The following is a 13,018-nucleotide window of genomic DNA, read 5'->3' as shown; positions in this document are numbered from 1 at the left end:
TCCTGTATATCAATTTGCATCCATTTCTCTTGTCCTTTCACTGGTACTCACTAAGAGTCTTGATCTGTCTTTTTGCACTCTCTACCCATCAGGTAATTTACACACATTATAAAATCTCCCCTAACCGCCTTCTCCAGTTGAACAATGCCAGCTGTCATTTCCTCATATGACGGACGCTCCAGTTTGTAAAACATCTTGGTGGCCCTACACTGAACTCTCTCCAGTGTGCTCATGTCTGTCTTGTATTTAGAAGCCCAGAACTGGACACAAGACTCAAGGTTCAGTCTCACAGCGCTGATTAGAGGGGAATAATTACCTCCTTCAGCCTGCTGGCAATACTCTTCATCAGGCAGCCAAGGATGTTGTCACTTGCTCCCGTGCCTCATTCAGCAGGGGGGGACGCATTTTCCCTAGTTTTCCTTTTGCTGCTGGTATACTGGTAGAAGCCATTCTTGTTGCCCTTCATGTCCCTCACCAGATTCAGCATAAGGTGAGCTTTGGCTTTCCTGACCCTGTTCCCACCTACATAGAGCCTTTATCTTTCTCCTAGGTCACCTGTCCCTAGCAGATGGGGGCCTCCATCCCCTGCAGGCAGGGAGTCACTTGCTACTAATATGTGGTGGTACTGCATGGCTCAGGCTTAGCCAGTTCAGACATTTCACTGGGCACAGCTCCCAGCCCCATATCTGCTATGAGGGCACTGAACCAAATCTGTCGTTGTCCTGTACATCTGCAGGCAGAGCGGGAGCTGCTGTCCTGGTGCTTCCAGCCTTCGTCATCATGGGAGTCTCCATTTCCCATCTGGATAAGCTCAGGCTCTGACTGTACCTCCTTTGGTACAGCTGGGGGTTGCAGTTCTTGAGGCTGCAGGATCTTGGAGTATATCCAGTCAATCTGTTTCTCATCATTCTGATGCTGTGCCATCCCCTGACCTCCTCCCATAGCTCCTTTAACTTGGCAGCATAGCTCTCCCACTAGTTTGCACCTTCTGTAGCCAGGAAGGTCATCTTCCTCTGCCATAGCCTCAGCCAGAATGGGAGGCCCTAGATAATCCCTGCAGCCCAAGACTTGCAAAGCCATATCTTCCCCCAAAATAGCTCAGTCTGGGTGGAGGCTCTGACATTACCAGGAGAGTTGTTCCAGTGGCTGCTGGAAACCATACCATGTGTCACATCACCACCATTACTGAGTGCAGGGACCATCCCCCTTCCATGCACCCCACTGTGCAAAGTCCTGTGTTAGCTGCTCTCTGGGATCTGTACTCTAGGCCCAGCAGTAATATAGGCTTCTCCCTAGTACCTGCTGAAAGGGTGTTTGAGACTCCATAAGGAATCAGCTGGACCATAAGCACAGAGCACCCTTTGATGAAGAACACCTAACGCAGCTCATTAGAAGCTGCTAGAGTTTCCTAGAAGTCACAGCCTCCTTTAGATATCTTTTTCACTAGTAGGAAACACCCTGAAGCTCTTCAATGAGAATCTAACTGCAGTAAAATTAGGTGTAGCATCTGCTTCAGAACAAATTACCTGAACATTAAACATGTTCTGTTAAATATGTAAGTAGCTCTTGCATGTTACAAACTACTTGTTGTACTCTTCAGTGGTTAGGCTTTTTCTAAAGAGACTGACTCGGAGTAGGAAAGAGTTGTATGGAAGATCCTAATAAACTTGTCTTCACTAGTCTGGGAGTAGTGTTCTAACTATTCAGATTTTTTTTTTTTTATTTTATTTCTACAAGTTTTTCTGATGAATGGAAGAAAGCTGGAGATGTAGCTCTTTTTTTTTTTCCTTCATTTTCCACTGGTTACTGTCATTCTGAAAAAAAAAAAATGAAAAACTCGTACCTTAAACATTTATATTGCTTGCAAATATTCAGCATTGTGCAAATGTGTATGAAAAGCCCTGTGGCCCTATAAAACTTAAGTAAAATTTGAGGATCTACACTTTCACAAACTTTTAAAAATAATCTAGGTTGTCATGCAGATTTTAAAATACTACCTTTTAATAATTTTTAGTACATTAGTGCATTTTTAGTGCAACTCTCAAAAATCAGAAACCATCAGAAAATCAGATCAGACTGAAACCATCAGAAATCTAACCATCAAAAAATCAGAGTATAAGAAATTTGTGAAGTTAGAAGTACAACTCACAGAGTGTATGTAATACAAGTAAAAGAAAAAAAGGCAGTGGAAAGCAACTATTTGTTACGCTGTTTCAGTCTCCAGTGAATCTTCATTGATGTACTACTAATTCTGTCTTTCTGTATCATCCTCAGGTTTGGGGTGGAGGGGTTGGGGGCTGTGGTCTTTGGTGTTTTGATGGTGGTCAGGTACCCACAGTATGCTCTGTAGCTTCCCTTCCTGATAATTTACCTAGGCTTGTTTTTTTAATATGTGGATCTCTAGAGGATGCAGTGCCAGGAGCTGGAGCAGTGAATGAGGTCTTTTTGGTTCTTTGTGCTTTATCGCTGTGATGAAAATGACTTTTATAATATAGTTCTGTTTTGAGCCAGTTCTTCTGTTACATTTTTACTTTCCTTCTTACCCAAGAAGTAAGAGAAAGATTTGAATGTTTTTTTCAGTCAGGGATTGGAGGTACAGCTTAAAACTTCATGGCAGGTAGAAAAAAGTTCATTGCTGACACAGGCAGAATGAGATGTAGTTTTATTTGCCTGGAATCCTGAGAAGAGGATTCCTTTTTCAGAAAAGGATTTTGTTTTGCTTCTCAGAAGCCATGTTTCATTATAGGATGGTACTGATAGGAGCAGGAAGAACTGGAGGCAAGTCCTGGAGAAGGGAATGGTGGTACTATAGCCATTTTGCATTTGAGGCAGTGGTTTGGTGACTCACAAAGCAGAACTCGCTAACAGGGCAGCAATGTACAGAGACCAAAAGGACTGTTGTTCTGCTTTGATGTCATCAAACATCTTGTTTTTCCAAAGGCATTCTTCCTGGTTTAGAATGAAAAAGCCTAAACTGGGGACAAATGAAACTTCATAATAATCACGGCATTCTGCAGATACCTGTTTTTTCCAAGGTTCCTCACGAGCAGTTGTATCTAATTGTTCCAGGTGAAGTGTCAAGGAGAAAGCGTTCCAAATCTGAGGACATGGACAGTGTTCATTCTAAACGTCGTCGGTACACAGGAGAAGATTATGAAGCAGAACTCCAAGTAAAAATTACAGCCAGAAAAGATGTTGACCAAAAATTACAAAAGGTAAAATCGAGGTGCAGAGCAAAGATGGCAAACACAGACCTGTCACTTGTCTTACCATCTTTGAATTAGCTATCCTTTCCCACACAATCCCTGCCCCCCCAAACACTTTCTCTTTTTTGTGATTGAAAATGGATGTAATTCAAATAACAAAGGTGGCTTAATTCATATAAAGTCCTATATAACCCTACTTTTTAGAAGAGACCAAATATCATTTGAAAACTATACTGCAAGAGTTACATTTGAAATGTGTTAAATATTTAAACTCTTAAGTCTCACGTGACTATAGATGGAGAATCTTAGTAAAGGAGGTATTTCAATGTGGTAAAGGTTTATATGTGGTGCACTTTATTGTGTGCCTAGCTTTAAAGAAAGTCTGTCTCCAAACAAGAGTGCAATCGACATAGTGTTTTGCAGATTTTTATACAGCTGTTAATTGCCTCATTGCACCATTGGCATGTGAAGAAACCTATGGTCTTGAAGAAAAAAAAAAAAAAGTGCCCTTCTTCCATTAGTTAGTTAGCTAGTACATGTTGTAACTTCATTAATGTAGAATGCAGAAAACTGAACCGTGTTTGTTGCTTGTTTATTTTTGTTTCCTAAGAAAAATTTTTGCACTGCAATAGGTAAAGGAGGGAGAAAAAATTTAAATAGTAAGTGTATCAAGTAAACTTTGTGGAAATCAGTCTCTTCTTTTTCCATTTTTAGCTTCTGCAAGAAAAGTAGCGCAGGGCATTTCTGCTAGGGGAAAATGCATCTCAGAAATAAAGTTTTGTTGAATGTCTTTAGTTTCTGTTCTTTGAATGCCAGTGTCCCTCTCAAGAACAGAAAAGTAAGAGGAAAAATTAATTTGTGTAAACACAGCACTTCATGAAAATATCTTCTGTTAAGGTTCTTTTTATATGTAATAAAGTTTTATACACTTATACTGCAATGAAATTAATGTCTTGAATTAATGGCAAAGAGGGACCATTTGTATTTGCCAAAATAGATGTAGAAACTTTTCTTAGCTGTGCAACCACATGCTTATTGGTGACTGTAGATCTATTTGATTGACAGGGCACAACCATTGTCATTGTTCTGTTCGTAGCAGGATACTTACTAAGAGTTGAGACTATTTTTATAGACGGTCTCCCAAATTCTGGGAATGCATTGTTATTTTTCTTTTTTTTTTTTACAATAATTTTGCAGGTTATCCAGAGACTGTTAGAAGAAAAACTTACTGCTTTACAGTGTGCTGTATTTGACAAGACTCTGGCGGACCTGAAAACCCGAATAGAGAAAGTAGAATGTAACAAGAGGCATAAAACTGTGCTTACTGAACTACAGGTGAGTGTTGGTGTGTTGAACTGCATACTAGAGTCAAATTTAAAAATAAGTTCCTCAACATTTAGTAGTAAGTCTCCTGTAGTTGTCAGTAGGGATGCCATTTTGACTCCACAAGGTGTGGGGGGGGGGAAGCAGCAAATACTAATGTTGCTTTTGAGTTGTAAAAATCTATTTCCCTATTGAGAAAGAAGAAAGCAACCAATTAATCGTCAAAAAAACCCAAAGCAAATCTTCCTTCTGGCAGACTGATTCATTAGCTGTTAGTGAACTGCTTTTCCACTCTTCTGTTCCATTTAGACATCCTTCAAATAAATGTTAAGTATGAAAATATCTAATGCCTCTATGAAGCCAGAAATTTGCTTAGAAACAGAAAAGTGCAGAAAGGAGAGGACAATAGCTCTGGACTTTGTAGAATGTTCAAACAAAGAAACATCACATGATGCTTATCCATGTTATTTCCCCAGAAACTAAATAATGATGTTCTAGCAAGGAAACAAATAGCTAGTGTTGAATGCAGTGTGCTTTCTTGCATTCTTTATAGAAATTGTGTACGTAGTGGTGACGTGAGGAACATCACAAAAACCAAAGAATTTTGAAGAGACAAGACAATTAAAAGCTTATGTCATAACAAACTCAAACAATAAGGCCATTTTACTTTTAACGTTAAAAAAAGTATGGAGTTTGCCACACCACTTCGTACTACATAACTCTTCCTCCTCGCTGCCCCACACATTTTATGTTGACTTTTTGTTAAGTGCTATCTAAGTCACCTTCAGTATACTTGTTTAGTTGATGGCTAAAGATACTGATACAGTGTCAAATTAATAACATCATATAAGGCTGTGAATGTGTTGATGTTAATATACTCGCAGTCTAAGCTTACATGGTTGTATTATGCAAGGTGCTCCAAAACACCTCTACGTTGTAAAAGATAACAGAAATTGAAATATAAATGTAATTAAAGGCAGAATATAATTGTAGCCTGTCATGTTTCTTTGTAAAAATGTGAAAGAGGTGAGGTTTCTGCATGGACCAGCTCCTTTTAGGTAAGAAGTTCTGAAATCATGGTATATGAAACTCGCTGATTTTTTAAAAACTTCCATTCTTGTAGTGCTAACCTAGTGTTTTCAGGAGTTTGTAAAAAGAATTTAACTCTTCTTTCGGGGGGGGGGGGGGGGAAGAAAAGGTGCCTGCTTAGAACAAGTGGCACAGCTACTGCCTCCAGAGTAAGTCAGCCATCAGAACTGCAACCTAGACAGGGTAAATTAGGATGTTGTAATGCTGAGGTAATTACAGAAGGAGTGGTCACCAAATAGTATATTGAGGGAAGCACAAGAATTAAAAGACGAGATGTAAGAATGGTGCTTAAGAAGGTAATGAACCTGACACCTGAACATCAAATAGAGTAGAACAAAGCTGACAGTAAGGTGTGTGTGTGATGTGTAGTATATCAGTGAGAGGGAGAAAGAGGATAAATGGGGTAAGAGTAGATAACATGAAAGGCAAAAAGGGGTGCATTTTTCAATATGGTTGGTACATAAGGCATTAAAACAGTCAGATGCTTTCAGTTGCTTTCATTCATGCAGAGTATTGTGTGAACCTCTGCAAGATGGATTCTGTTTGTGCAGTTGTGAATAGGAAGGAAAATAATTCAAGTTGTCTCTAAGATATCTTGATTGTGATACGCATGTGTGTCTTTCTGGTGCTCTGAAGTAATATAGTTGTACTGTATTTCAAGGAAGAATAATTTCCCCTGATATGAAAATAGCCTTTGACTTGATGTCTTAATTATATATGCTTTAGTTTCTGAAATTTCTTTGATGGTTCTTGGGGAGGATATTTATGGTTTTGTTTGTTTGTTTGTTTTCATCTTCTTCCCATTTAGGCTAAAATTGCTAGATTGACAAAGCGGTTTGGAGCAGCCAGGGAGGACTTGAAGAAAAGACAGGAAGTAAGAACTAGATTTGTTACATTTTTTTTTTTCTGAGTTAGCCTAAACCTTGTGTTGAAAAATAAAGATATTTTATATGCAGAAAGATGTGACCTGGTTGTTCAATGCGTTCACAAAGTAGGTTTGTCTTGTTTGGTTAAAGACAGTGATATGAAAGAATAGTCTTTTAACATCTGTTATGTAATTCTGATTTGCACAGAAGGTTCTTTAGGCATTATTAGTGTGAAAGCACCTTAAACCGTATGTAAGTAAATCTAATTTACTTCAATATGAAGAATACAGAGTAAATAAGAGCGAATCCCAGTACCTTGATTTTGGGGGTGGAGGGGGGAGAGGAGAGGAATGGATACAAACAATAGTATTTCTCTGTGTCTAGAATGAATATTTTGGATTAATTACTGTGAAGAAGTTGAAGCTAAAAGTCCATTAATGTTCAAGAAGAAATTTTTATTCTCATGCTATAAAAACCTGAAGGCAAGAGACTTATAAAAAGGGACGATGTAGGAGAGGGAGGCAGGTAGGACCAAGGAGGTTTTGGGGGGGTTGTAAAACATGTCAAGTTCTCCTGCAGTGTTGGCTCCAGAAAATGTATATCTTACACAGAAATAAATGAATATGACATATAGTGAAAGCATAAGTTTGCAAGCTGACTTATGATTGTTTTGTTACGGCTTTTTCTTTTTTGTTTTGTTTTGTTTTTTGGTTTTTTTTGTAGACTTCGCCAAATGCGCCTCTGTCTCCAGGGAAAGCAGCAAGTGACACTGCAAACACAAACAATGCAACATATCGGTAAGCAAACCACATCACTGTGACCATGTTAAAATTTACAATAGGACACTTGAGATGCCTCATGTAATGGATAATCCCTGTATTTTCTTTTTTTAATTAAAGTGCTCTTCCTTTTCCTTCATTGCTCTTCAATTGTAAAATTCGATTTTCTTTCACAGAAGTCATAAATGGACAGTATTGAATCCATTCTTAGGTAAACTGAGATGAGTGTTGTTTCAGTGGTTAAAAAATAACGGATAAAAATGGAAGTTTAATTTCACGGAAGGGAAAATTCTCATGGTGAAAGGCAAACTTGGTGCAAGCACTTGAAAATTTACAAATAATTCTGTATTTTTTTTTAGTAGGGGAATATCCAAAGTTAATTTGCATGGGGGACAGAAAATAAATGAGTCTAGAAAATCTCAATGAAAAGAATACCTGTAAAATAAGGGGGGTTTTTATCATTGTACTGTTCATAATTATACCTGATGTGGCTCATTGAGAAAGGCTAACTGAAACTTTGTTCCATAGAAATGCTGGCACAGTGAGGCAGATGCTGGAGTCAAAGAGGAATGTAGGAGAGAGCACACCAGCAACTTTTCAAGCCCCTGTGAATGCAGGTAAGAAGCTTCCTATGGACTATAAACACACTTCTTAAAAGTTTTATTGCTTTCCATTAAATAAGTAACTGAACAGAGCAAAATCGGGTTTTATCACTTTTTTTTTTTTTGGCATCAAAAAATCATTATTTTTAGCTCCCTACCACATTTCCAGTTTATATTTGTGTAGTGTGCTTACCAGGTAAGGGGAAAAAAATGTGTTGATTTGGCCAGCCAGAACATGTGGGTAATTAGATGCTTCAGCAGACTGCTTGCTGGATATAGCAGCAAAACTTGCAGTCTCTGAGCTGCCGAGAAGTGAAACACATGGCTCACAGGCCATTTTTTTTTATACTTGATCATAGTAGGATGCTGATATCTTCCCCTCTACCTAATGCCTACAGAAGTTGAGTGGGGAACTAAAGGAAGTCATAAGCAACATTTCTTAAGGGAATCAAGTTGAAAAATCAATTTCTAGATTAGAATTTTATAGGGAATATAGAATCAAAACTACCATTAAATTACATTCGTTGTAGTCACACCATCCTTGGTTTTAAAAATAGTCTACCTAATATTGAATGCTGAATCTTTTCCACAGAATCATCTCATAGTAGTCATATACTGGCTTTCTGTAGTGTATTATGCTCCTGATCTTTAGATTTAATCCTGAAATTTTGTTGCATAAAAGCGCGTATCTTCTCTGACGCATTAATCCTTGGTTTCAGTAGAACCTTCTGCATACAAGGTCCTACCTATACAAAGCAAATTAGTCATAACTGACTTAGTTTTTCTTTTCTGTGTTTTCTGAAGGGTGAGTTGTTCTACCGTTTCTGTAATGAGTGTTTAAAATGCTATATTTCATGTGTTTTCAACAGTTAAATCTTGGAGCTTTCTTCAAGCCTGTTTGTGTCATAGTTCTTTGTATACCTTAATTTTTTGCCATTTATATATAGTTTTCTCAAACAAAAATACAGTATTGACTGTATCTTTAACTGGCCACTGAATATCAGAGTTTCCAACAGAAAAAGAGTATCTATAGCCTTTCTTTGCAAAAAAGTTAATCATATACCACATTTTTCATAGAATCATAGAATGGTTTGGGTTGGAAGGGGCCTTTAAAGATCATCTAGTCCACCCCCCCTGCCATGGGCTGGGACATCTTTCACTAGATCAGGTTGCTTAAAGCCCTGTTCAGCCTGACTTTGAACGCTTACAATGACAGGGCATTCACAACTTCTCCGGACAACCTGTTCCAGTGACTCACCACCCTCATCATAAATCGTTTCCATTTGTTGTGTTGGAGTGAAACTTCCCACTTGGTTCAAACACTTAATTTTTTGTTTTGTTTTGTTTTTGGTGCAGTGCCAGCTTCCAGTCTTGCTGCTCCTCTGACAGTTGTCAGTGGACATCCTAAGCCTCAGACTCCAGTGACCGCCACCAGCTCTTTGACAACAACAGTTCTTCCCGCAGCTAACACAGCTACGGTTGTAGGCACTAACCAAGTGCCCAGTGGCAGCGCTCAGTCAGTGTCTGTCTCATTGCAGTCTTTGCCCGTAATCCTGCATGTACCTGTTGCAGTGTCATCCCAGCCTCAGCTCCTGCAAGGCCACACAGGGACTTTGGTCACTAACCAACAGTCAGGCAACGTTGAATTTATATCCGTACAAAGCTCACCTACAGTTGGTAGCCTTAACAAAACTACAGTGTCTTTGGCATCAACTAACCCAACTAAACCAAATAACAGCCCATCTGTGCCCAGTCCTGGTATTCAAAGGAACTCTCCAGCCAGTGCTGGGTCAATAGGCACAACCTTGGCAGTACAGGCTGTTTCTACTGCACACCCTGTTGCCCAGGCCACAAGGACTTCTTTGCCCACAGTGGGTACTTCAGGACTTTATAATGCTACCAGCAGTCGAGCACCCCTACAGATGAAGATTCCCCTCTCTGCATTTAGTAGTACAGCTCCTATTGAACCACCCACCATTACAGCGCCCAGAGTTGGTAAGTTATGCTTGAATGTTGACACTGGGAAAGGAAAACAGTTGTCAAAGGGAAACACAAAACTGCACTCCTGTGGAAATTTGTTTGTTAGTGTATTTTACTGAGATGTTTCTTCTGGGTTGCCTTTCTGTTGAAATTGTCAGGATCAAAACCATCTCTGTCATAGATGTGTTTCAGCCATTGTTGAAAATAATCTCTCCTTAGAAGGAGTCAGCAGTGTGGCTCTGTAAACTTTGCTTTATTTAGAACTTGATTTACATCATTCCTAGCACAAAGTCAGAAACTCCTATTCTACCATTAACAACTTGGTATTTTTTTTTAATACAGCCTCTCAAAATAATCTGGCTGCCTTTCTAAGCAAAGACATACTGAAAGGAAAGTATAATCATTAACTTAATTTTTCACAACATTTGAAAGTAAACAAAATGGGGGGAAAAAACGCAACTGAATACTAACCTAGTTCCAAAGAAGTACATTTATTGTATTTAAAATGAAGTCTCTGAACACAATGAATGTTCAAATAACGGTATCTAGATTAACTGTTTTAAAATACTTTCTCTCCATCTTTGGCCATGCCATGATGATTCTCTGCACTTCTGATTTTACATACCTTGAAAATTTTTTTCTAAGAGGCCCTCAAGATTTCTAAGTGAGCTGGAATTATAGTAAGTTTCTCATTGGCACAATATAATGTTAAAATGAACTCAAGCAGAGCTTGACATCAGAACTAGTTTTATTTCATTTTCCCACCTCTAAGTTACCTATGTTAAAATATGTCTTCCATAGAGTTGGACAGTTACATGCTTTGTATTGATTTTTAGCTCTAAAACTAATATAATGATTTAATACAACATAAAAAGGGTTATGACAGATCAGGCACAGTGACCAAAGGAAGGGCCTATGTGTCCAAAAAATGTGTCTCATTTTATACAGTTCACATATCCTTAGTGTGTACCCTAGTAGTTTTCTCACCAGAATTGAAACACTGCTTTCGGCCAGCACGGTTGCTGATAGGCTCTGGTTAAAATGAAAAGGAATCAGAACGGAGAATTTGGATTTAAATGTTTACGTTAAACATTCAAGCAACTTCTGCTTAAGGTGCTAGTTTAGATATATGTTTGGCTGAGCTAATAAAGATACTCAGTCTCCCTGCACAAATTGTCTCAGTTATGTATTTTGCAGTCTGTTTAACCATCCATTGTTCAGTCAATTTTAAAAAAAAAAAAGTTGAATAATTGTAATTTTTTTCCAGTTTAATATCTTGTCAGTTTACATACAGAGGGAGGAGAGGTTGGAGTTAGGCTTTGTCCTCAGATAGGCAAGGGAATTGTTCATAAAATATGTTGAATACACTGTCAGACTTTCAAGGAGGTGAACATATACTGCTTCTAGGCTGGAAAGTGCCATTTTGCTTTTCTGTATCTTCTGTTCCCTCTGAAAAATTGTAGTAATCAAGCTTGAATACTTATAATTGAAAATTAGGGCTGAAAAATGTTAAATGTGCCACATACTGAATGTTTAGCGTCAAACAATTTCAAATATTGCCTCCAAATTTGTATAGTGGATAGCAGTAGTTAGTACTGATTAGATACTGCAAATGAACAATTTCTTGACCCCTCAGAAAACCAGACAAGCAGGCCACCAACAGATACTTCGGCAAACAAGCGAACTGCTGAGGGAACAACACAGGTAGGTTATTGATTGTTTCTATATAAAATTCTAAAGTTACAATCCACAGGATAAAAGTTCTTTACCTTTATTGCTCATAATGAAACAATTTTAGGGGGTTTTTTTTATGCCATCCTTTCTAGTTTCTGTCCGTTTGTATTTTTCTTCTTCTTCTGATCCAGAGTATTACTTGGAGCATGAGCTTCTGATAATCTTTTCAGAAGTTTTCTGATGGGGTTTTTGTAAGTAGATGAGTTAGTAATTCAGGAGCATACTAAAAACTTGTCTGATTAAACAGAGCTAACATACCAAAGAAAACCCTGCCCAGTTTTTGTGTGAAGGGCTTGAACTTAAAGCTACAAATATTTTGTAAATTATTGCAGCTCTCTCATTTCCACACTAATCCAGAAGTTAATAAAAATTGGAATTCTAATATTTCATTGCCATATGTCATAGAAAAAAAGGGAAAAAAAACTTTCTTTAGGAATAACTACTTCATGATAAAGGAGAAGTACTTCTGGATTCCTCATCTAAAATTTGTTGAACTTGCTTTGAAATTTAAAGGTTGAAATTAAGCTATTTAAAATTATTCATACTTAATTTTCTTTCTGCGTACAGATATTTCACAAAGCACCTTATACTTACATTGCTGTTAATGGGAAGTCATTTTGTCAAGGGGAATAAAATTAATTTCTTCTAGCCAAAATTTCCACATTTAATAGTGTTTCAAGGTACAGTTAAATCTGAATTGTATTTCAAAGCAAGAAGAAAATATACTGGACAAGATTTTGTTTTTCACCTGTTGCAGAAATACCCTGGCAAAGATAACCAGTATTATAGAGTATAAACTGTGCCTCACTCTACCTTTTTATTAAGGCATTTCATAAAGAATGGTTGTTTGGAACTTCATTTTTCAAAGATACCTGTGGATTATAGCTATTAAAACATTTATCAGTACTTGATATGTAGGAAATTCAGTACCAGAATGGATGACAGATGTATGGTTTTAAGATCTAATTTCCAGTATAAGATGCATATTTTGGAATTTTTCTTCTTTGGTAGAGCCTGAAACCCGGAAAAGATTTTGGAAAAACAGATTGTGTGTGGTAGTGGTATTTAGCAATGGAAGATGAGCAAGGAGGAGGGAAATAAGAGACACATGATTGTTTCCGGTTTTCAGTCTTCTGTTATAGTGTATGTTTCTAGGTTTGCTTTCAGTCAAATCAGTTAAAGCATGTGTAATGCCATGGTTAATAAAGAAGGACGTGATGCATTTTAATTGGCTAGTGAGGTATGAAATTGACATGCCGTATCATTTGAAAAATCCAGTTAATGCCACCTGCTTTTTGTTATGTAAAATCCAAAATATTATGTATTACTCCGCACTTCACAGCTCTCAGATCAAAAAGTAGTTCGCTGTGTGCCGTATACCTGTGGCATATTTGATGGTACAACTTTGATCAATTGTTTCGAAAAGCAGTTGAAACAGG

General features: G+C 37.8%; 1 protein-coding gene across 7 annotated transcripts in view; it reads left to right on the top strand.

The window, feature by feature from the left end:
• The window catches only part of ATF7IP (activating transcription factor 7 interacting protein), a 114,711-nt gene that overhangs the window by 69,267 nt on the left and 32,426 nt on the right, over positions 1-13,018 (top strand). For all 7 annotated transcript variants that reach the window (XR_007768209.1, XR_007768210.1, XM_050915236.1 and 4 more), the window contains exons 4-10: positions 3,070-3,215; positions 4,404-4,541; positions 6,427-6,492; positions 7,208-7,281; positions 7,792-7,880; positions 9,222-9,860; positions 11,482-11,549. Coding sequence is in view for 5 of the 7 variants with exons in the window: in XM_050915236.1 (XP_050771193.1) it covers positions 3,070-3,215; positions 4,404-4,541; positions 6,427-6,492; positions 7,208-7,281; positions 7,792-7,880; positions 9,222-9,860; positions 11,482-11,549 (1,220 nt within the window). In the remaining 2 variants the exon portion in view is untranslated. The remainder of the gene's footprint in view (positions 1-3,069; positions 3,216-4,403; positions 4,542-6,426; positions 6,493-7,207; positions 7,282-7,791; positions 7,881-9,221; positions 9,861-11,481; positions 11,550-13,018) is intronic.

Source organism: Gymnogyps californianus, chromosome 1 (genome assembly GCF_018139145.2).
Source record: "Gymnogyps californianus isolate 813 chromosome 1, ASM1813914v2, whole genome shotgun sequence".
Classification (NCBI taxonomy): Eukaryota; Metazoa; Chordata; class Aves; order Accipitriformes; family Cathartidae; genus Gymnogyps; species Gymnogyps californianus.
Note: the sequence above shows the minus strand (reverse complement) of the source record. Positions and strands in the feature narration are given on the sequence as shown.